General features: G+C 49.6%; 1 protein-coding gene across 2 annotated transcripts in view; it reads right to left on the reverse strand.

Annotated features, from left to right (window-relative positions):
• The window catches only part of GSG1L (GSG1 like), a 215388-nt gene that overhangs the window by 63569 nt on the left and 129480 nt on the right, over positions 1-22339 (reverse strand). The window contains exon 3 of one of the 2 annotated variants that reach the window (XM_029221177.1): positions 10468-10620. The exons of the other annotated variant lie outside the window; for it this stretch is intronic. Coding sequence (XP_029077010.1) covers positions 10468-10620 — 153 coding nt within the window. The remainder of the gene's footprint in view (positions 1-10467; positions 10621-22339) is intronic. 2 annotated transcript variants of the gene reach the window in all.

Below are 22339 nucleotides of genomic sequence, written 5' to 3' on the forward strand. Positions count from 1 at the left end.
ATGCGTGCTGTAACTACGGAGCCTGCATGCGTGCTGTAACTACGGAGTCTGCATGCCGCAATTAAGACCTGGCACAAACAAAATAAAGAAATAGGGCTTCCCTGGTGGTGCAGTGGTTGAGAGTCTGCCTGCCGATGCAGGGGACGCAGGTTCGTATCCCGGTCCGGGAAGATCCCACATGCCGCGGAGCGGCTGGGCCCGTGAGCCATGGCCACTGAGCCTGCGCGTCCGGAGCCTGTGCTCCACAACGGGAGAGGTCACAACAGTGAGAGGCCCGCGTACCGCAAAAAAAAAAATAAATAAATAAAAAGAAATAAAGATTTCTAAAAAGGAAAGAAAAACAAGCAGGAGGGGGTGGAAACGACTGGGGGAAAGGAAAGAGCTCCTAAGGAGATGCCATTTGAGTGACAGCTGGCTGAAGGAGGAAGTGAGCCAGGCTCATGCGGGGAAGGCAGCCCCATGGAGGGGACCACGGGCCTGGGCAGGACCAAGCTCAGAGAGCATGAAGGCCAGCAAGGAGGGGCTGATTGCAGGAGGTGAAGTTAGAGAGGACGGCAAAGGCCACATTTTGTGTTCTTGGGATGGAGTTCAGATTTTGTTTACAAAAGTAACATTTGATAAATACCAACTAGAAATGACAAAAACAGACTTTGTGTAAAAAAAATCCCCTAAAATGTCCAATGAGGCGAAGTGAGAAAAAAGCCTTCTATATTTAAAACTCTAAAGGAGCTGGAACTTTATCACACGGAGAGCCGTACACTTGATGAGTATCAACTTGAGGTCAGTCACTAAGTATGCAAAATGACCATTCGGCAAATAGGTGTGGCAGAATATTTTTAGATGGTAATTCATGTTTTTTCCCCTGTACTTGCCCCCCTTTTCCTTTCGCTTCATTCAAACTGTAAGAGGCTCTGGACTTCTTCGTCCCAGAGGTTTTGCAGCAAAGAGGGGAAACCCATCTGCAAACTCCTTCCCTCCTGGCTTTCATCTTTAGAAGCCTTAATTTACCAAGGAGATTAGGACAGGGACCTCTGAGTCAGGGAGAGAAAGAGTGAGCTGTCTTCTAGTCCTTAGGACAAAAAAAGGGTTGGGGACTTCCTTGGTGGCGCAGAGGTTAAGAATCCACCTGCCAATGCAGGGGACACGGGTTCGATCCCTGGTCTGGGAAGATCCCACATGCCACGGAGCAACTAAGCCCGTGCACCACAACTACTGAGCCCGTGCGCCACAACTACTGAGCCTGTGCGCTAGAGCCCCCGAGCCACAACTACTGAAGCCCTCACGCCTAGAGCCCGTGCTGCACAATGAAGAGTAGCCCCTGCTCACCACAACTAGAGAAAGCCCATGCACAGCAACGAAGACCCAACGCAGCACCCCCCCCCCCCAAAAAAAAAAAAAAAAAGAAAAAGGTTGGATTGTCCTTGTCTGGGGCAGGAGAGGATGCTGAGGGTCTGCAGTGATGTTTTGTTGGCTAATACAATGTTTTGAAACATTCTGAATTAAAAAGTTAAACCTAGGGTTACTAGGTAACCCAACAATTCCTCTCCTAGGAAAACATATGTCTACACAAACACTTGGACATGAATGTTCATAGCAGCATTATTTGTACTAGCCAAAAAGTGGAAAACAACACACATGTCCATCAACTGACAAACAGAGAAATAAGATGTGGTGTATTTGTGCCATGGAATATTATTTGGCAATAAAACGGAATGCAGTGGTGATACATCTTACAACTTGGATGAAAACACCATGCTAAGTGAAAGAAGCCAGTCATAAAAGACCATATAGTATATGACCGCATTTATATAAAATGTCTAGAATCAGCAAATCCATGCAGATTGAAAGTAGATCAGCGGTTGCCTAAAGATGGGGTGGGGGTTGGTGGAAGATAGGGAGTGACCGCTAGCGGGTACGGGGTTTCTTTCTGGGGTGATGAAAAGATTTTAAAATTAGATTCTGCGACAGTTACTAAAAGCCTTTAAACTATACACTTTACATGGGTGAACTTTATGATATGTAAATTCTATCCCAATAAAGCTGTTTAAAAAACATTTTGAATTAAAAATCAGGAGATTTTCCTATAAAAAAACCAGCTTTGGGCTTTCCTTGAATGCCGTGCATCTTCCTCCACGGCAGCAATGGGGTGCTGATGGGGCGTGCACTCCCAAGTTTGCCACCATCCCCACATCCACTGCTGTGTTACATCTGGACAGCTTGACTCACTTATGTCACCTACATGGTCCCTGTAGGCACTGCACTTGAGACCTCTGATCACCACAGGCACTGAGGTCACCAGCCCCCTTCTCCCACCTCCCACCTGACCCTAGAAGCAAAGAGCTCTGGGGACTGGAAGGGACCCTGTGAACAGGGCATTAGAGGAGGCTCAGTGGCAACCTACATGGACCCATGTAACAGTAAAGCACATGGCTTTGAAGCCAGAACCACCACATGCTAACTCTGTGCCTCAGTTTTCTCAACTGTAAAATGGGAATAACATTTACAGATGGGAACATCTGTAGGGTTCAACAGAGGGAATATGTTTAGAACAGTGTCTGGCATAATAAATGCTCAATAAATGGAAGCTATTGAGCCCCTAATTTCTTATCTGCAATTTCAAATTCCCAGAAGTTCTGAAACCCAAAAGCTTCTTCATAATTCATCTGGCCACAAAATCTGACTTGGCCTGAACCCACTTAGCACCAAAACCTGACGTGAATGGACGTGAGGTTATTGACCGTCTTTATTTATTCCCCCCTAGAATGAATATTCACGTGTTTCACTCTGTTTGCTTACACAGTGCTGCCCCAGCCCCTACTGGGGTGTTATGTAATGGATGGTTTATGTATTACGTTACCTGCCCAAATCTGAAAAGTTCCAAATTCTGGAACACTTCTAGCCCTAAGGGTTTCAGATCAGGGACTAAGCTGTATGATGAAGATGATAATGACAAAGATTAAACCCCACCCCCTCTTTGTCTGACACTGCGTAAGACCAGACAATTGCAGCACAGCCCCAGGCAAAGGCAGTAGGGAGTAAGCCCCTCAAAATTCTGACAATAAATCTTCTATCAGCCCAGGAGGATGGGAGCACAGAATCAAAATGAAGTTCTTTTCCAGAAATGAAAGAAATGCAGTGTTCCTTGCATAGCTGGATTAAGGTATGAGAATCACATAGGCCAGGTTAGCTTTAGAGGACAAAACCTCACCTTGTCCTTGGTTTAGCTCCCAGACCTCGTTGGGTGTCTCTTCCTTTGGCTGGTCCTGATTTGTATCCTTTATGACAATACTGTAACCCTAAGTATAGTGCTTTGCTGAGTTCTGTGAGTAGTCCTAACGAATTATCAAACTTCAGAGGGTCATGAAGAAGCTGATTTGAAGCCAGTTGGTTAGAGGTGCGGGCAGCCCAGGGACCCCCTGAACTTACAGGTGGCACCTGCAGTGGGGCAGTCTTGCTGGGGACCGTGGCATCTGATGGCAAATAGCATCAGAATTGTACTGCAGGGCACAAGTTAACGTCAGAACAGCACCCTTTGCCTTGGTTTGTCCTCACCCATAACCCCCCTGGCCGGCACCAGAGGTCACTGCAGCTTTAGCGGGCAGCTCTGGTGCATGTTGGTGGCTTCCTTCCTCAAACACTTTCCATCTTAGGTGGCGAAGGCCGGAAATGCTGGGGGAGCTACTGACTCGGGAGTGCCCCCTAAACCAGTGATGGATGAGAGATGGTGAATAAATTCCACTGCTTTCTCACCCCTTGGGTGTCCTACACAGTCTCTCAGAGGGTCCCCAGCAGGAGGGAAACCCAGTTGCCGCCAGTGGTCACCCGCCTACCAACATTCCCTTCATTGGCCCTCCTGCCTTCTTGTCTTACAAATCCACTGTCCGACCAAACTTCCTGGGATCACTTCCCAAATAAACTACTTGCACCCATATCTTCACCTTAGGGTCTGCTTTGGAGGAACCCAAATGAAGACATCTACCATTCCTGAGGCTCTTGAGTCCTTTAGCTCCACCGCTGACCTCCTGATAATCTCCCAACTTGACAAGCCAACAAATTCCCAACCACTGGGACTTCCAGTCAGCAATGCCTTTGGGCAACCACTTGTCCACCATTGCATAGTAATCCTGCTTGGTCCATGGCTAAGCCCCCACCACAGGTGTGCTTAGAGACCCAGGCCCAGCTAATCACAGTGTTTCATCCTCTGGCATGGTGACTGGTTCAGGAATGAGTCTATGAACCTAGTTGGTTTGATCATAGCCCTCCTTGGAGTTTTGCAGGAGGCACTTGAAAGGAGTCTTCTCTGCCTCTGGAATCTTACGTAAGGCTGGAGCTGCTTATGACTATCCACTCTCCACATGGATGGGCCTGACTGAGACAGAAGCTAAAAGAAGTCAGAGTTTGGAGATACAGCTAGATTCCTGATGACATGATCACCTGGATGCAGCCATGCCTGAAGCATAACCACCCTGTACTTTTCAATTACATGAATCAAGAGAGTTCAATCACGCCCCCCCCCAACTTCTTCCTTTAGCTAATTTGATTGGGTTCTTGTCACTTGCAAGCAAAAGGAGCTTTTAATGATATTGAAAAACTCATTTCTCTGATTTAGACCCTCTGTACTTTTAGACACAAAAATACACAAAAGTATTTGCTCTCTCAGTTATGAGCAAGAGACCCAGTCTGGCCAGGGCAGAGAACTGAACAGAGGGAGCTATGGGCAGGAGATTCTTTTTAGCACAGGCCCAAGGTGGCAGAGTAGCTAGTGGAATTAGTGTCTCAGGAAACTCACCCTAAAATACCATGGCAGTTTACGGTAGGAAGTTACAGGTCATTACACCAAGAGTAAGCTCTAAGGAAGAGTCAAAGAATTAAGTGAAGGGTGGACTGGGGAGGAATTCAAGACCACAGGCAACCTCGCTTGGTGGAAGCTGCCATGACTGAACATAAAACAAACAGATCTAAGCTTCCTGGCAGCCAGTGAAAGGCAAACCTGATGGGTTAACCAGCTTACATTCGCTCACAGAAGGCAGCCTCAGACCAGGTCGTAGGGCCAATGGCTCTATAAAACTGCCTTCCTGGAACTCACAGGCTTCATGGCTCCTGGGGCTGGAGGTGGATCCAGAGGAGCAGGTGTGCGCACTCTGCAAGCCTCACAGCTTGGTTCCTGAGGATTCTGGTGGTCCCACGGGTGTCTGCAGTGCAGTGGGATTTGCCTGCTGTGTCCCTCAGGCCCCAGGCCTCCAGATCCCCAAAGGTCTATCCAAAACACACGGGTATGTGTCCACCTTGCAGGCTTGCCCTTCAACTCATACCTCACCTTGAAAATAGCCCCTGAAACTTTTTTAAAGTGTATGTAATGGTTAAGACTTTAATGCTTCTCAATCAAAATTCTTAGAAGTCATTCTGAATGCATGAGATTAGAACTCCTTCAAAGAAAAACATACAAGATTCAAACTTTAATTCCTAACCTAAGTTTCCACTAGCCCGGTAGTTTGGGGTCACAAAAGCATCAAAACATCCCCAAGTCCCAACATACTCCATTCAATTGCCTTTCAAGTTTAAGATATTCTGTATTTTTTAAAAAGAAAATAAAAATTTTCAAATCACACATTATGTATATAAGGTTAAGAAACTGAATACGAGATTAAGAGTGGTGTGCCGTGCAGTGAAATATACGCTTTATGATGAAGCCAAATATGCCAAGATTACATAAAAGATAAGGTTCTAGTTTCCCGGATTCAAAGAGCTACCTCATCCTTGGTCACTTTTTGTCTTATTGCAAAATTTCCTTTTCTCGATACTTAACAAAGTAGACTCTTGCTGACTTCTCCGTGAAGTCTGATTTTTTCCTGGAAACAGACGTCCTCCTCTTCATTCCAGTGCAGTTTTTACTAAAAGCCCACCTGTGTTAGCCTGACCATCCAGGAGTTCTCCAAATGGCTTTCTTTTCTTCCTAAGTAGATCAGCCTCATTTTTCGGAGAAACTGGGGAACAGACATCTTCCAGCCTGCTTTCACATCCTCTCCAAGATACAAGACCCTGGCCGCTGGGGGAAGAGACAGTGGCACAGGGAGCCCCATCTTCTCCAGCAGCTCTGCTAAAGTCACAGGACTGGCTGGGTGGGGGTGACACTGGCAGCTGGAGCCGCACCCCCGTCTGGAATTAGTCTTGCCCAGGCCTGAGAGATGGAGAAAAGCCGTGGCCCAGGGCAGGGCCACATTATGACTTTCAAGGGCCCCAGGCACCTTTGACTTCGTGGGCCCGTTCCTCCATAAAAGAAATGTTAAAAATTACATTTTACGATGGCAGTGGTATAAAAAATACCAGTCCAGCCTAGATTCACTCTTAGGCCTTCATTATTATTCTATTTTTTTCTTCTGATTTTAAAAACAGTCAAAATTAAAGCACTTTGTGGGTCCCTAGAAGCACTGGGAGCTCTAGGCTCTGGACCAGCAGGCCAACAATCCGTACGATCACCCTCCTGCCGGAACTGGGAACACAGCCCTGCTGGCCCTGCCCACCACCCCTTCTCCCTTGGCCGTAGAGTCCAAATCCCTCACCCCAGCCTCACTGTGACAGGGCTGGTCCCTGGGGCCCTGATCTGCCCTTCAGTTTATTCAGGGACAACTAGGAATAATAATAACAACAGTGACAACCTGAAGTCCTGGGGGCCAAGCCCTGCTCAAAGCACTCTATGCGGCAGGCTCTGGGTTCAACCACTGGCTACGTGACTGCCGGCAAGTCAGTTTTCCCATCTGTGGAATGGACGTAACGCCCCTCCCACAAGGACACTGAGGAATAAAGATATTAACACATGCAGCAGGCTCAGCCCAGTGCTGGTGCAGCATGGCATCTCAGTCCCTGTCGGCAATTAAGATTAATCCTAACCCACTGGCTCATTATAATAATTAATTATAGTAATTGGCTCCCGTAGGGGCTGCCCTGCCTCTGCTTTCTCCTCTACCCTAGAAGGCGTTGACCTTGGGCTGAGGACCCCTCGGTGTGAGCTGGTCCGGCAGCATCAGAGCCCAACCCTCTCCCCACAGGGACTCAGTCGATGCTCGCCCACTCCTTCCCCTCCCACAGCAACAAACCAGAAGCCCACCCACCTCCTCCAAGCTTCTCACCCTCCCCAAACACCCCCCCAACTCCCCCCCACCCACCAGTTGCCTTGTTCTCAAGGGGCTCCTGAAAGGCCAGCTTCCTGGTTCCTCCAGGACAGGCAAGTCAGGGGCTTGGCTCTCTCCTGGTCTCATGTTTCTACCGGGTTTATTTTCTCCCAGGCATGAATACAGAATCCTTTCTCTCCACCACTTGCTTATCACATCATCTGGCTGCTACATCCCTCTCAGTTACTGTTTTCTGAGGACTTAAAAGTCTTCTCCCTCCCTGCCCGCCCGGTCACTCCTGCAGTGCGATCCCGAGAAAAGAGCAGAGGGCTTTGAAGCCAGCAGGAGCCGAGTTTAATCCCAGCTCCACAACTGACCAGCTGTGTGACCTTGGGCAAGTCAGTTAACCTCCCTGAGCCGTGCATTGTTTATCTGCCTGAAATTACGGAGATGATCTTATTTTCTTTAGCAGTGGGACTCCCCGCTAGAAGGAAACTGGGGCTTTTTGAGGGGTGAAAACTTTGATAAGCCCTTTGAGGTAGGGGGAAGAGCCCCCTACCCACTTCCCCACGAGAGAGGCTTGAAGAACCAGAGACAGCTGCCTTGGGCTGGCCACCAGCTTTTGTTTTGTGACAGGAGTAAGCAGGTTGAGGGGAGGGCTGGACGCTTGGGATAATGGAGGGGATTCTTTGATGCTTGGTAGAGAGAAAGAAAAGGAGAGATGAAACCACTGACAAGGAAAGGAGCCTAGACACCCTGCAGCACCTCACACCCAACCTGTTCAAAAGGGACCCATCATCTCCCCCAACTGCTCTTTCCCCACCTTCCCCATCTTGGTGGTACCATCCCATCCTGGCCAAATGCCAGCCCAGATCAGGGGTCTGGCCATCTAGACCTAGGGACCCCTCCCCAGAATAATGTTTTCAGCTCCATAAAATAAAATAAAAGGATATAGAAGAAACCAGTTATACTGAAATACAATTAGCAAAATATTCAAACAAATGTGTTATATAGTAATATATGTGCTTCTTCATTAGCATGTTAGATAAGATTCAGCGGAAGCTCTCAGAAGTATTGCCCTTTTGAAGGAGTGCATTTCAAGATATGTGCATACGAAAAACGTGGTTCCTATTGGTGACTATGTCACAGGTGCCGCCCACGACTGTGATGCGTTACCTCCGCTCATATTTGAAAGATATTCTAAATGTCAGTTGCAAGTTAGAGAAATAAAGATGTAACTTCTCCCCCATCCAGGTTCATGGACTCTCTGAATTCTGTGGACTCCACACTAGGAAGCTTTGACCTAGAGTCTCGGTTTTTCCAACCCACTCATTCCCGCCCACCTCTCCTAGTCAGTCTGCAGGCACTGTGCCTGCATCTCCTATCCCCACAGCCACTGCATGGGGCTGGGGCCTCACCCTTTCTCACCTCCTGGCCGGCCTCCTCACCTCCATTCTGGCTCCACTCCTCCTGTGCTGCACCCTGAACCCTCATCCCCAAATGCAAACCTGACCGCATCACCCTTTGCTCTGGATTCTTCGATGGCTCCCTATTGCCTGCATGATAAAATCTACAGACCAGTGCAAAGCACCAAGACCCCTACCCGGCTCTCCAGCCTCATCTCTCAACACTCCCACTCGCCTGCCTTTTCACGTTCCCATTAGTTTGAACTACGTGAAGTTTCCAGAATATGCCACGTCACTAAGCTTTTTCCTATGCTGTTCCCTCCACCCAAAATGCCCTCCCCGAGCTGTCCAACAAGGCAAACTCTTAAAGATTTTTTCCAAGTCTCAGCTCAAATGATTGCTTCCTCAGGCCCCACCCCACCCACTGGCACCCCCTGGACAAACGTAGGTGCCCCCTTGCAGGACTCACCACACCCAGTTCATGAAGGTCAACTTGCCACGTTACAAGGGTTTGATGAGTCTGTGTCGCTACAAGATGGCAAACTTCAGGAGGCCAGGACTGAGTCATTTTTTCTTTGACTCCCCCAAACCTAGTACCGACCCCGGAGCCCAGGAGGCCTTCAGTGAGTGTTGGTGGAGTAAATGAATACAATATGAAAAAAAAAAACTGATTTCAGGCATAATAAACATATTTAATAACAGCAAACAAAGAATAACCCATCTCTCGATCTGGAATAGCTGAAAACAGGGTCACGGGGGAAGGGGAGGGCGGCCAAAATCGACACTGTGCTGTGACGATCTCTCTGCTTTTCTTTTCTTCCCTTTACTGTTCTGGTTAGATTTCCCACATCCTGGGAATGACAATGTGCATGTTTTGATCTATGCAGCATGCTATAATTTCTTGGATTCCGCTCTCTATTCTTTGAGAGATCCTTCTGTTATATACACATACCTCAATTAGGGGGCGATTATCTCCCTTACCAAAAGGCTCATCGTTTCGGTTTCATTAAATAAAGAGTTCTTCCAAGTGCATGAAGAATAAGATTAGATTTATAGAAATTCAGTTTACATTTGGCTTTTTAGGAACAGATGTCGTACACAGCCAAGCCACTGCTCTGTCAGGCTTCCTGAAGTTATGGTGTACAGGCTCCTTTGACTCCCTTCTGGCAAACTCCTGGCTTAAGCCCTTATGACCCAGGTCTGCTGAGGCTATTCCGGGCACCTGGCCGTCTAATCCAATGGCCTTTGCTTGGAGCCTTCTGTCTCCACCTCCCTGAGTCATGCTGCCACCACTGACTATCCAATCTTTCCTAAAACCCTCAAAGTCCTTGGCCTTTGCCCACAATCTCTGCTCACCCCACCTTCACCATTGAGATTCCAAATGTGTTTGTTCATCAAGCTTCCTGCTGGTCATCTCCCCATGGAGGTCTCAAGGGCAAATACGATAAAGCAGATGAGTGAGGTGCCCACCACACCCAGCAGGCTCCCCTTTCATATCCCTGTGAAAGACGCCACCGTCCGCCCATTTTCACGACCACCTCCCTTTCCCTCGTGCCACAAATCCAATCCATCACCCGCCATGGGGTGTTCATCTCCTGAATACATCTCCAGCAAACCCATCTCTCTCTCCTACGTGTGTTAAGCTCCATGAAGCACTGGAACTGTCTGTTTCCATTCATTACTATAACCCCATACTTATTAAACACATGACCTGGCACACAAGACACTCAGTAAACACGTGCTGAATCAGAGAACAGGGGAGCAGACAAATCCTACTTTACAAATTGTAACACTGAGGTTCAGAGAAGAGAAGTGATTGGCTCATGGTCACTTAGGTGGACCAATCAGGACTTAGCCCGAGGGTGGCTCCAGCTCCCGCATTCCCCTCTGCTCTGGTCACAGGGTTGGTTCCGGTGTGTTCTTGCCCCACTGCCCGAGGCCCTCTGCCTTACCTGAGAGCACCGTGAAGACCGCCGCAAAGGCATTGAGCTTGAGCCCGTCGATGACATTGCTGGAGTGGAAGAGCTCGAGACACATGAGGCTGAAACCAACCACCAGCAGGAGGATGTAGAGCACCTCGGAGACGACCGACAGCCACAGGACCCCTGCACGGAGGAGGTAGGGAGGTCGTGAGGTGAGGACGCACAGGGTGGACTCTCCCTGGGTTCGTTCCACCCCACGCCCCTGGGTTGGGGGATCAAGTCGTTTTAGGGAAGACCTCGGTTCTAGGGTGGGTCCTGATCAGGTAAGGCGATCCTGGCCAGCTATCCTCCTCACCAGGACTGGCTCAGGAAGCCCGGCTTAAGTCAGTCAGAGCATGGCACTCTCAGGATGACAGTTACTGGTTCAGGGAGGCATGTGACCAATAAGCGGGTCCATTCAGATAGGAGGGAGGAACTTCCATCCTGTGGCTGGATGGGAGGCTCTCTTTCTCTTCTCATCTGTTACATGACTGCCACTGGGAGCCATCTCACGGCCCAGAGATCACCTGCCTTAGAATGAAGCTGACACTGGTTACTGAGCGGAGCAGTGGAAAGATGACCTCACTGGGCCACGCAACCACCAGCCCCGAGGGCTTCCCTGTGGCTAAGCTGGCCAGTATGATGTTCTCTGTTACTTACAGCTATAAGCATCCCAACTCTTACACACATCATGCTTGCCCTCAAGGTACACCTACATTTTTATTTACCCTGTTCCCTACTCCACTTTTTTCTAGATACCACCACTACTATTCCCACAGCTTCAACCTTGTGGTTCTCTTGGGAGCTGCCATGCTCTGCTGTGGTCCCACCCCACTGGGCACAGCTAATTGATCCAATGTGATCACGTGACCTAGAATTGGCCAGTCAAGGCCCTTCTCTAGGAATCTGTGCTTGGAACCCACTGAAGTAGACAGGAAGAGAGGCCCAGATGGGAGTCCAGGCACTCTGTCAGTACGAGCGACTGGTTCCAGCTGTTCCTGAAGGCCAGCTGCACCCCATCCTGCCAGTGTTTTGGCTATCCAAAGCTTCTTTTTATTCCTTAACGTAGCACAGCTCCCTCTTCCCCCAAATTGGTTCAAATTGGGTTACCATCATTTGCCACCTAATTTAGGGGGCGTCTTCTGTTTCTCCCATCCTACATTATTCTTCCTTCTTCCTACATGCTTTTTATTTGAAGAACCCCTTTCCCCTCTCAGTCTGTGCAGTTTAGTTGCATCAGATTCACACCCTGGCTCCATGACTCGTATCTGGCCAGTCAGAACTCCGTGTCCTTCTGACTCTAGTCATTGGTTCAGGAATGAACCTCTCTATGCCTCAGTTTCTTAACCTATAAAATGGGAATAATAATAACTCCTATCTCATAGTATTGTGGTGCTGCGAGGATTCACACAGCAACGTAATGAGCTTGTGCTTAGCATATAGTAAGAGCTCAGTTCATGTGCGTCATTACCATTGTTGGATGGGAGGAACACGGTGGGGACTGGAAATGGAGCCGAGGGGTCCTTGAGTGAGGTCAAGGTTAGAGCCAGTCAAGAGGGAGAAATGACACTGTGGGAGCAGACGTGATTTCTGAGAAAAAGGGTGGCGAGTAAGAGGTGGAGCACATCATGTGACTTACCTTCCAAGCCACGCTAACCATAGGTTTTGAGAAGGGACTAAGGATGGACCAGGCCTGGCCAGCCGGAGATGGACACATGACCCAAATCAGTTCAATGAGTCAGGCACAGGACTTTTGCTGAAACTATTGGGAAAGAAAATTCCTTTTTTCCACTGGGTTTGAGGCTGGGAAGATGGAAGGATGGAAGTGACTGCATCAATTAGCAAGGGCCTTCCTGGGGTCAGAGCCAAGGCCAAGGAAGGTGGCACCAAGAGATGGAGGAAGACCATGTCCTGTGACGTTAAGCCCCCAGATCCAGCCATGCCTACAGCTGCCAGTCATTTGTTCTTTCAATCACATGAACCAAGAGATCCTTGTCTTTGCCTAAGCCGGTTTGGGGTAGAACTTCTGTCTCTTACAACCAACAGTCCGGACCTTCAGTTTTTCTTTTCTCGGAAGCTGTCCTTCCCTACCTCTCTGCCTTTGCACAAGTTGTCCTTTCCACCTTAATGCCCTAGGGACGCCCGATATACACCATTCAGTGAAGGAAGCAAACAAACAGCAATGTCTGAGCCCCGATCTATTCTCTGATGAAGAATCCAGATTCTCAAACACCCACTATCATTCCTAATGCAACGGGGCTTTCAGAGCTTTGAAGAACTTTTTTCTTTTTCTTTTTGCTACAAAAATATCGCATCTCCTGGGCAATCCCTTGGATTTCTGTAAGAGAATAATGTGCTCTTGGCAGCCTGGATGTTGTTAAAACATCCCCTGGCACCATACACTCGCAGCCTCTGAGGCCCTTCGCTGGCCCGAGGCCCACCGGGCAGCGAGGAGGAATGCAGGAGGTGCAGGGTGAGCTGGGCCATGCAGGGGTGCGGCTGCCCTCGGGAAAGCCTGCTCTCCCTCCCAGCAGCCTTCACCTCCAGCTGCTGTTGCCCTGCTGGTGGGCGGAGCCTCACCAGGGTGAGGCTCACCGACTCAGCTGACTCCCCCGCAGTGCCCCTGCTTCCCCAGGGGATGCTCTCATCCCGCCCAAGTGGGCCCCTGGCCAAGCCTCCACCCCACCCACCACCCCCCATAGCAGGGCCCAGCTCTGCTCTTTCAGATGGGATGGGCGTGGGGGACTGAGATGCTCCAGGAGTTAAGTTAACCATGGAGAAACAGGCAGTGGAATCTCAGCTGCATGGCTGGGGTTATGCTTCTTATTTCTGCCAGATTTATTTCCCTGTCTAGCCACTGGGCTCAGAGCATCTGTCTACAAGTTACAGCCCACCTAAGCCAAGGAAATTAATAACTATAGTAAGAAGCGGAACTGTTGCTGAGGTTATGCTAATAGCAGCAACAATGTCACAGTAAGGGCCAAGGGATATTAGGTGTTTATCACGTGCCAAGTCATACTGGACAATGTTAATGTTCCACCCAATGTCCTTGCACCTCTTTTTAGCGTTTCTGTCTTTGGAGGATTGTCTTTGGGCAACTGGACTACATCTTGCCCATATTCATTCAGAAAGTGCCTGGAAACTTACATTTTCCTCTCTGTTCTGTTGTCAACCAGTGGCCGACTGGGGTAGTCCAGCCCCATGGCTCCGGTGGAGACCACCCTGGGTGGTGACCCACACTGCAAAGCTCCCTCAGGGCCAAAACTGAAGCTGCCCTCTCTGGGCCCTGGCCTGACATCACCCCCTCACTTGCCTTCCTCCTTTCCCCGTTCTGCTCCCCTCAATTCCCTTACCATTCTCCTCCAGGGCATTTCCTTTATAAATGACTTGCACATGGATCCTCAGCCCAGAGTCTGTTTCTAGGGACTCTGGCCTCAAACACCAGCATTCACATGCATGATCTCCCCCAATCTTCCTGACAACTTTGCAAGGCAGCAGTGCAGCACCCATATTACAGATGAGCAAACTGAGGTTCAGAGGGATTAAACCACTGGTCTACACAGCTGGATAGTGAGTGATATAGTCAATCTGGGTTCAAACTCAGGCCTCTCTGACTCCAGAAACCATCATGGGTAGGGAGGTTGTAACCTATCAGGATAGAATGGCCACTCTGAAGTCTTATCGAGGGAGTTGGGTTCCCTGGCGATGGCTCTCATCTATGTGCACTCCAGCATCCCAAAGAATCCCTGCATCGGAATTCTTGCAGGAAGATGACCACGGAGCGGGATTATGGTGGGGGAGGGGGTTCTCAGTGATCCTGAGCCCAGCTGGCCACCAGGTGTGGTGGGGAAGGAGGTCGCAGGGAAGAGCAGACGGATCTTGAGGATGCTGGTGACTCAGGCTGGGACCTAGGACCTGGGACCCTTTGCTGCAATGCTCGTACCCGGACAAAGTCTCTTTGAGCAACAAAACACAAAGAAACTATAAAGGACTAAAAATAATTGTGCGCATTGGCAGTTGGGGCAAATTATGATTATGGAAAACAAGATACGAAAAGACAAAAACCCCAACTGCTGGGGCTTCCCTGGTGGCGCAGTGGTTGAGAGTCCGCCTGCCGATGCAGGGCACGTGGGTTCGTGCCCCTGTCTGGGAAGATCCCACATGCCGTGGAGCGGCTGGGCCCGTGAGCCATGGCCGCTGAGCCTGCGCGTCCGGAGCCTGTGCTCCGCAACGGGAGGGGCCACAACAGTGAGAGGCCCGTGTACCGCAAAAAAAAAACCCCAAACAAACAAAAAAAAACCCAACTGCCACTTCTGAAGAGCCAGGAACAAAAGCACAGTACTGCGCATGCCCCTGCACACGGCACCACCAAAGGGGTGGGCAAAACACCTAAGCCACGCCTCTGGCCCGACCCCTGGACCCGCCCCTACCCTCTCCCCATATAAGGAACCAGCTCGCCCCCCCCCACCCCATCCCCACCCCACCCTCACTCCGGGAGCCAGCGAGCAAGGGAAACTGTTGCTTGTTTTCGCTCCCTCTTGCTGCAGCAGGGGCCCCAGTAAAGCCTTGCTTGAATTTCTTGTCTGGCCTCTTATCAATTTCTATTGATTAAGGAGGCCAAGAACCCTGGTAGGTAACACTGGGAACCAGGCTGGAAAAGATGGGTTTGACCCATGCTGCAGAGGCAGGTGCAGTCCTAAAGGGCTTAGCAAGGGAAAGACACGCAGGGAGGCTTGCTCTGGAAGGGGGTTGGCTGCAAGACCCGGTGGAGGTTTGGGCCGCGCTCCATGAACAGATGGTGGTGGCCTGGGCCGTGGCAATGATGGGGGCGGGGGTGAGGACAAGTGGGGAGCTTGATAACTCCAGAGGGGTGGGCTCAGTGGACTGCTGACCCATGAATGCGATGGCAAAGGAGAGGGAGGAGTCCAGGGTGGGGCCATGTTTCCAGCGCAGGCGTCTGAGCACACAGTCATCGTTCCTCAGTGAGAATGGGATGATGCTAAAGGTAGGAAGGCGGTGAGCTCAGCCACTCCTGCATGTGCAGGGTCTGCAGCAGCTGCAGGACCTCCAGTGGGGATGTGCAGGAGGCAGCTGGAGCTCAGACAGGGATGTGGGGACATTGGCAAGACATGGGCACTCACTAAATGTTTGCCGTGATTGTTAAAGAGATGGATGCCCAAAGAAAGCATTTACAGCAAAAGAGAAAAGAGTAAGAAGTAGAATCCACAGGAACATTAATACTCAAGGGGAGGGGTGGGGAGGGGCTGCAAAGGTGTAGTGACACTGTGGGTGTCCCACCCATCCCTGCCGACAGCACTTCAATGCACCTGCCACCTGCCAGCACCTCTCTGCCCCAGGGGTTGCCCTGGTCACCAGAGCCTAGTCCCCACCTGCTGGGACACTGACACCACCCTGCCCTCCACCTCAGCAGCAGCCCTCAACCAATGCCTGATGTGAGCTGATAAATAAGTACAAATTATACCTGTGTTTCCCACTGTAATAGGGAAGAACAAATCCGACTCCATATTGGATTGGTTTCTTTTCCTTTAACCTTTATATTCCATTGCTTTTGCTACAAGTTAAGAATATTGCCTATAGCCTGAAATATACAGGATGGCCCATGCTCAAGGTTCTGACCTTTATAGGTGTAACACTTTTCCATTCATATAGAGATAAAAAGTTGCAGAACAGAGAAGAACATTTGTCTTGTTGGAGGTTTACAGGAACATCCTGACCTGACCTAGCTGGACAGTTGCAAGAACAAAGGATTCCGGCACCAAGAAGTTTGCAACAACTAACCACACCCCATCCCATTTCAGTATAAAAGAAGCTTGAATTCTAGCTTGGGGAAGCTGGTTCTTTGGGACATGAGTCCACCATCTTCTCAGTCTGCTGGCTTTCGGAATAAAGTCGCTATTCCTTGCCCCAGCAACTCTATCTATTGTCCTGCCGTGCATGAGCAGTACAAGCTTGGACTCAATAACACCACCACCAGGGGAGAGATGGTGTTAAGTGTGAAGAACCACAACATTAAATTGTCTGCATCAAAGAGTGAAAACGCTATTCGCTTTTCCATTATTTTTAAAATTCTTATCAGCCTAATCAAAAGAGTCTCCGCTTGGCGATAATATGTCCTTAACACTTTGCTAACACTTGTTAATTGTTTGAAACAACGAGAGGGCTCAGATCTTCAGCAGTTCCTAAGCAGACTTGAAGAACATTTTGACAGTTGCCTTCTGTGCTGCGGACTCTCCATCACCCCCATCCTCTCCCTCCCCTCCCAGGCCACAGCTCTCCACCCCTCTCTGCCCTACTCTGCGCCCCAGGGGACTGACTCCTTAGAAGGGCATCCCCAAGCTCCCTGGTCCTCTGACTCAGCAATGGGGGGCACCAGCTGGAAATCGGCACATGGGAGGAGAGAGGTCAGCGTGCCTCTGCCCTGCTCCTTCTCTGTCTCTGTCTACTTCTCTGGCATCAGCTTCATCCTCTTGCCCACGACTACAGCTCCGTTGTCACGGCTACTATTCTCACAGACCCCAGAACACTGTTCTTGCCCGTTTCTCCTTCCTGTCCAAGGCTGGTAACGGCTCCCCTCTGTCATCAGCCCTTGGGGGCCTCAGATTCTCTTAACCCTTTCCATGCCTCTGTTAGGGGTTCTTTCATCCAAGTGCCTTCATTTGAACCATTTGGGAGATTCTGTTTCCCGCAGAGAGCCTCCTTGGCACATCATTTTTTATGGCAAGGGATCTAATTAGAGGAGTGATCTTAGCCAGTGGTCCCAGCGTAGGCCCTGAATAGCAGCAGCAGCAGCACTTGGGAACTTGTGATGCAAATTCTTGGGCCTTTTACTGAATCCAGGAACTCTGAGAGTAGAACCCATCTGTGTCTTTTTTTTTTTTTAATAAATTTATTTATTTATTTTTGGCTGCGTTGGGTCTTTGTTGCTGCGCGTGGGCTTTCTCTAGTTGCAGCGCACGGGCTTCTCATTGTGGTGGCTTCTCTTGTTGCGGAGCATGGGCTCTAGGCACGCGGGCTTCAGTAGTTGTGGCACATGGGCCCAGTAGTTGTGGCTCGTGGGCTCTAGAGCGCAGGCTCAGTAGTTGTGGCGCACAGGCTTAGCTGTTCTGCGGCACGTGGGATCTTCCCGGACCAGGGCTCGAACCCACGTCCCCTGCATTGGCAGGCGGTTTCTTAACCACTGCAGCACCAGGGAAGTCCCCCATCTGTGTCTTAGCGGGCCCTCCAGGAGACGCTGATGCACATTCAAATATGAGCATCACTGATCTGAAGTCCCCTTTCAAATGTATGTAGAAAAAAGAGAGTCAACTTGTGCGGGGGAGGGGATTGAGCCAATAAATGCTAGACCGTAGTTTGTTGGCGTCTGGCCAGCGGAGAGAAGGTATAATGGGAATAATGAAACAATCGGGAATCATCCCGTAGTGTATGCCCACTATTAGCGTTATGGAATGCAGGCACGTGTGAATAAAGGAAGCTGGGAAGGACAGTGGGCTGGCAGCCTCTGGGCAGGACCAGCGGGGAGCCTTGGTGCCACCCAGAAAGGCTCAACAATCACAGAGATGATTGTTTCAAGTCTCTGAAACTTGATGCTAATGGCTCAATTTGCAGCTGAGAACTGGTGACCTCCCGAGGCAGAAGAAATGAAATGATTTCTCATCAGGTGCAGGGCCTGTGGGGTGACAGCTAATCCTGTTAGCTGCACTTTTTGACTTTTTAAAAAACATCTTTATGACGCCAGCTCTGACCCTCCACTGATGCAACTGATGGGTTTGCAAGAACCATTTCCTTTTTGCCCAGGAATCCCGCCCTTGCTAAGACACTTTCCAGGGCCAGCTCGTTGGCTGAGGGGAAAGTCACAGGCGGGAACCGTCTTGGATGTGTGACATTGGCTGGGGGCCTTAACCTTTTGCCCTCTGTTTCCTCAATTGAAAAATGGGCGTGATAGACTTGTGAGCATTAAATGAGACAATATCTTTAAGTCACACGAGCCTGGCACTTGGAAAGTATTCAAGAGAGCTAAGTATTACTATTACTTCCTAATTAGTATAATTATTAGCAATTACAATAATTACAAGAGGCAGTGAGGCATAGGGGTGAAGAGCCAGACATGGGCCAGGCCACCTAGATTGACACTAGCTCTGCCAGTTACTAGCTGGGAGACTGAGCAAGTGGTATCACACACTGTACCTGTCTTCTCACTTATAAACTGGGGATAGATCTAGTACCCACTTATGGACTGTTGTGAGGATAAAGCAAGTTAATTGATAAGTGAAGTGCTAAGGGCAGTGCCTGGCACATAGCAAGTGTTAAGTAAGCGTTAGTTACTGTTACTATTATTGTTGTCATCGTTGTTATTCCCATGGGACGTAGCCAAGGACTAGGCAGCCTGGAACAATTGCATCTCAGCCACTGGACAAATAAAATTTTTATGGTGGCGGGGGGGCGGGGGGTGGTACACAGGGGGATTGTGGTAAAATCATATGAAATCCCAAGATGCAATGGCATTTTAAGAGAAAACATTTTTCCTCCCCAAATCCATCAGTTTCATATGTCAAATCAATAAGTCGTGGTGCAGTGGCCGCTGGCTGTGGGCTCGGTGACACGCCCCCTGAAACCCAGCATGTTAAATCATGTAAATGGTGTGGGCCAGGACCCCTGAGGCTGGAAACAGCTCCATGATAGCTGCTGTTTGCGAAATGTCAATACTGGAAGCTCAGAGGCAGAGATGCACAGGGGATGGGAGGAGAAAGCCAGAGGCCTCGAAGAACTGTGGGGAGGGACTTTGGGGGTCCCCGAGCCCCCAGCCCTCCATCTGCAGATGAGAAGTTAGCCCAGAGAGGAGTTAGGATGTGCCCCTGTCACAAAGCACATCGGGGGCAGACTGGGGTAGGGGTGGATTTGCCACCTCCCCGGCTGCTCAATGTTGCATGATTGGGGTGACTATCACAGGCACTGGGATTGAGATTTTAGGGGAAAGGGGCTGCCTTGAAGATGGTGGCTGCACCGCACGTCTGTAGCCCTGAGTTCCAGCCCTGATGCCGTGGGACCTCTGGAAGGCCCCCGTGTCTCCAGGGGCCTCAGTTTCCCTCCCGGTAAAACAAGTGGATTCTCAAACAAGCTGCCAACAGGCCGAAGCCAGTCCGCAAAATTGTCTTGTTTGGCCCACACAGTATTTTAAAAATATCTGAATTCATTATCAACATTTAAAAATAGGAGACTTCACACAAAAATCCAGATTTCTGGATTTGTTTGCAAAATGGGTGGATGCAGGACGATAAGACCCGCATCCCCGTATGATGATGACTGTGAGGCTTAGCTGGGGCGGCCCCCCTCAAACAGGGCAGCCCAGACCCCAGCCAGCGCCCTGCACCCCTTCATGGCTCCTTCCTAGCACTCGTGAGCATTGGGGTTTACAGCCCCCCAAACAATGCTGTCTAAGGTCATTTCTATTCCTGACACTCGGCAGCGATGCAACGTTTTGAGACCCTGTATGGTCTTCCCTGATATTTACATGTGGGAGTGAAATACACAGCAAAGTCTCAGTTATCCAACTTCCTCAGGGATGGGGGGGGTTCTAGCAAACACCATGCTACCCCACACATGAGGGTACCAATTTTCAAAGAGTCAGATTCAAAGGAAAGACATTCAGCTCTAAAAATATGCCCAGATTGATTTAACTGAGCCAAGAGCCTGGGTCTGAACGCTATTTTCAAGAGTCATCTTGTCCACCCCAGCCCTACATCCTGTCCACGAAGGCCTGAGAGGGCCAGTGAGTGGCCCGAGTTCACGACACTGGGAATCTTCCTTTCATGAGTCAGATAGAACCTTTTAGGCTTTGACTGGAGGTCATGGTGGAGACCCTAGGTGGCTGCTCTCATAGATGTGCAAAAAACATTGGGTAACAGAGCGCCTGGGAACGGAATGCCATTCAAACGTCCATCAGCGCGTTGCTCTGGAAACACAGGGCCTGGCTGGGGCTGTTTTCTGTGTCAGTCACCATCTTTTCCGGAACTGTCCTTCTCTAGAGCCTCTCTACTCAAAGCAGACCTACTGACTCAGGTCTACATTTTAACCAGATCCCCAGCTGACCCGAGCACATGTTCAAGTGTGAGGAGCACTGCTCTAGAGGATGAAGTTCATGTGTTTTACTATGGGACCCGCATCCTTGACAAGCAGGTGCTAAGTAGCCCTGCCCACCTCAGCAATGGCTGCTTGCTGAACATTCCACGCCCTCCTGTGCCTCCAGCGTAGCCCTGGCCCTTGGAGCGTTGTCCTCCTCTGGGGTCAGCTGAATAACGGCAAAGATATCCACGCCCTAATCTCCAGAACCTATGAGTACGTTACCTTATACAGCAGAAGGGACTTTGCAGAAGTGGTTATGATCTTGAGATGGGGACATTATCCTGGATTAATTGGATGGGCCCAATGTAATCACAAGAGTCCTTATAAGAGAGAAGCAAGAGGGTCTGAGTCAAGAAGAGGAGACGTGACAATAGAAGCAGAGGTTGGAGTGATATGGGGCCACGAGCCAAGGAATGCAGGCAGCCTCTAGAAACTGGAAAACGCAAGGAAACAGGTTCTCCCCTGGAGCCTCCAGAAAGGGATGACGACACTTTGATTTTAGCCCCGTAAGGCTCATTTCAGAATCCTGATCCCCAGAACTTTAAGATAATAAATCCAGGGACTTCTCTGGTGGTCGAATGGTTAAGACTTCGCCTTCCAATGCAGGGGGTGCGGGTTCAATCCCTGGTCGAGGAGCTAAGATCCCACATGCCTCACGGCCAAAAAAACAAAACATAAAACAGAAGCAATATTGTGGCAAATTCAATAATGACTTTAAAAATGGTCCACATCAAAAAATAAATAAACAAAAATAAATAAATTGATGTTATTTTAAGCCATTAAAGTTTGTGCTAACTTGTTACTATAGCAATAAGAAATTAATACATCTTCTTTCTTTGTTCAAGATCAGCTCTGCCAGGAAGCCTCTCCTGACTACCCTAGCCCCCACTGCGGCTCCCAGACAGACCTCAGCAAACAAGAAAGCTTCTCCATCACTTCCAGGCCTTGCTGAGATGGAGAGAGCCTGGACTTGGCGTCAAGCAGGTCTGGGTTTGACCTTGGACCCTTACCTAACTTCTCTGAGCCTCAGCCTCTTTGGCTATAAAATGGAGTCAACACCACCAATCTCACACATTTTCTGGGCAAGTTAAATGAGATTATGGCTGCAAACCCGCCCCCAGCCCCCAACAGTCCAGTTCCTGGCACATTGTAGGTCCTCAGTAAATGTTGTGTACCAAGCTGACAGGCTGGGCCCAGAGAAATGAGTCGTTCTCCTCTGAGCTCACAATTAATAAACGAGTTTATCACTGGAATGGATTCTGACAATGTCTTATGGTCCCCAGAGTTCCACAAGGTTCCAGTCTCTGTCAATTTAGAAATGACTCTAGCAGACATGCCCTTTAGAAATGCCTCTGTTGGAACCCTGGGACAATCACTGAGCATTTGAGATGTGTCATGGTGACCTTGGCCTTCAGCATCAGGCTACAGTGATTTTTCTCTCTCTTTAGGATCCAGAAGCTGGTCTTGAAAATAATCTCTGGCCCACACAAGCCGGGGCCTGGGGAGGAGGCTGGGAGGGGGAGCGTGGTGGGAAGAACTTAGAAGTCCGAGGTGAGTACTGGCCACTACACCCCACCCGGACCTCCCATCACTTTAGCAAGTCCTCTCATCGCTCTGGGCCTCCCCCTTCCCCATCTCTAAAATGGGGTTGCTATGTAGGCAAAGGAAGTAGGACGGGGTAGGTCAGAAGTTGCAAACTGGCCTGAAGACAAGCTTTTGAGAT

This window comes from Monodon monoceros, unplaced genomic scaffold, assembly GCF_005190385.1.
Source record: "Monodon monoceros isolate NGI ecotype Baffin Bay Population unplaced genomic scaffold, NGI_Narwhal_1 Super_Scaffold_13, whole genome shotgun sequence".
Classification (NCBI taxonomy): domain Eukaryota; kingdom Metazoa; phylum Chordata; class Mammalia; order Artiodactyla; family Monodontidae; genus Monodon; species Monodon monoceros.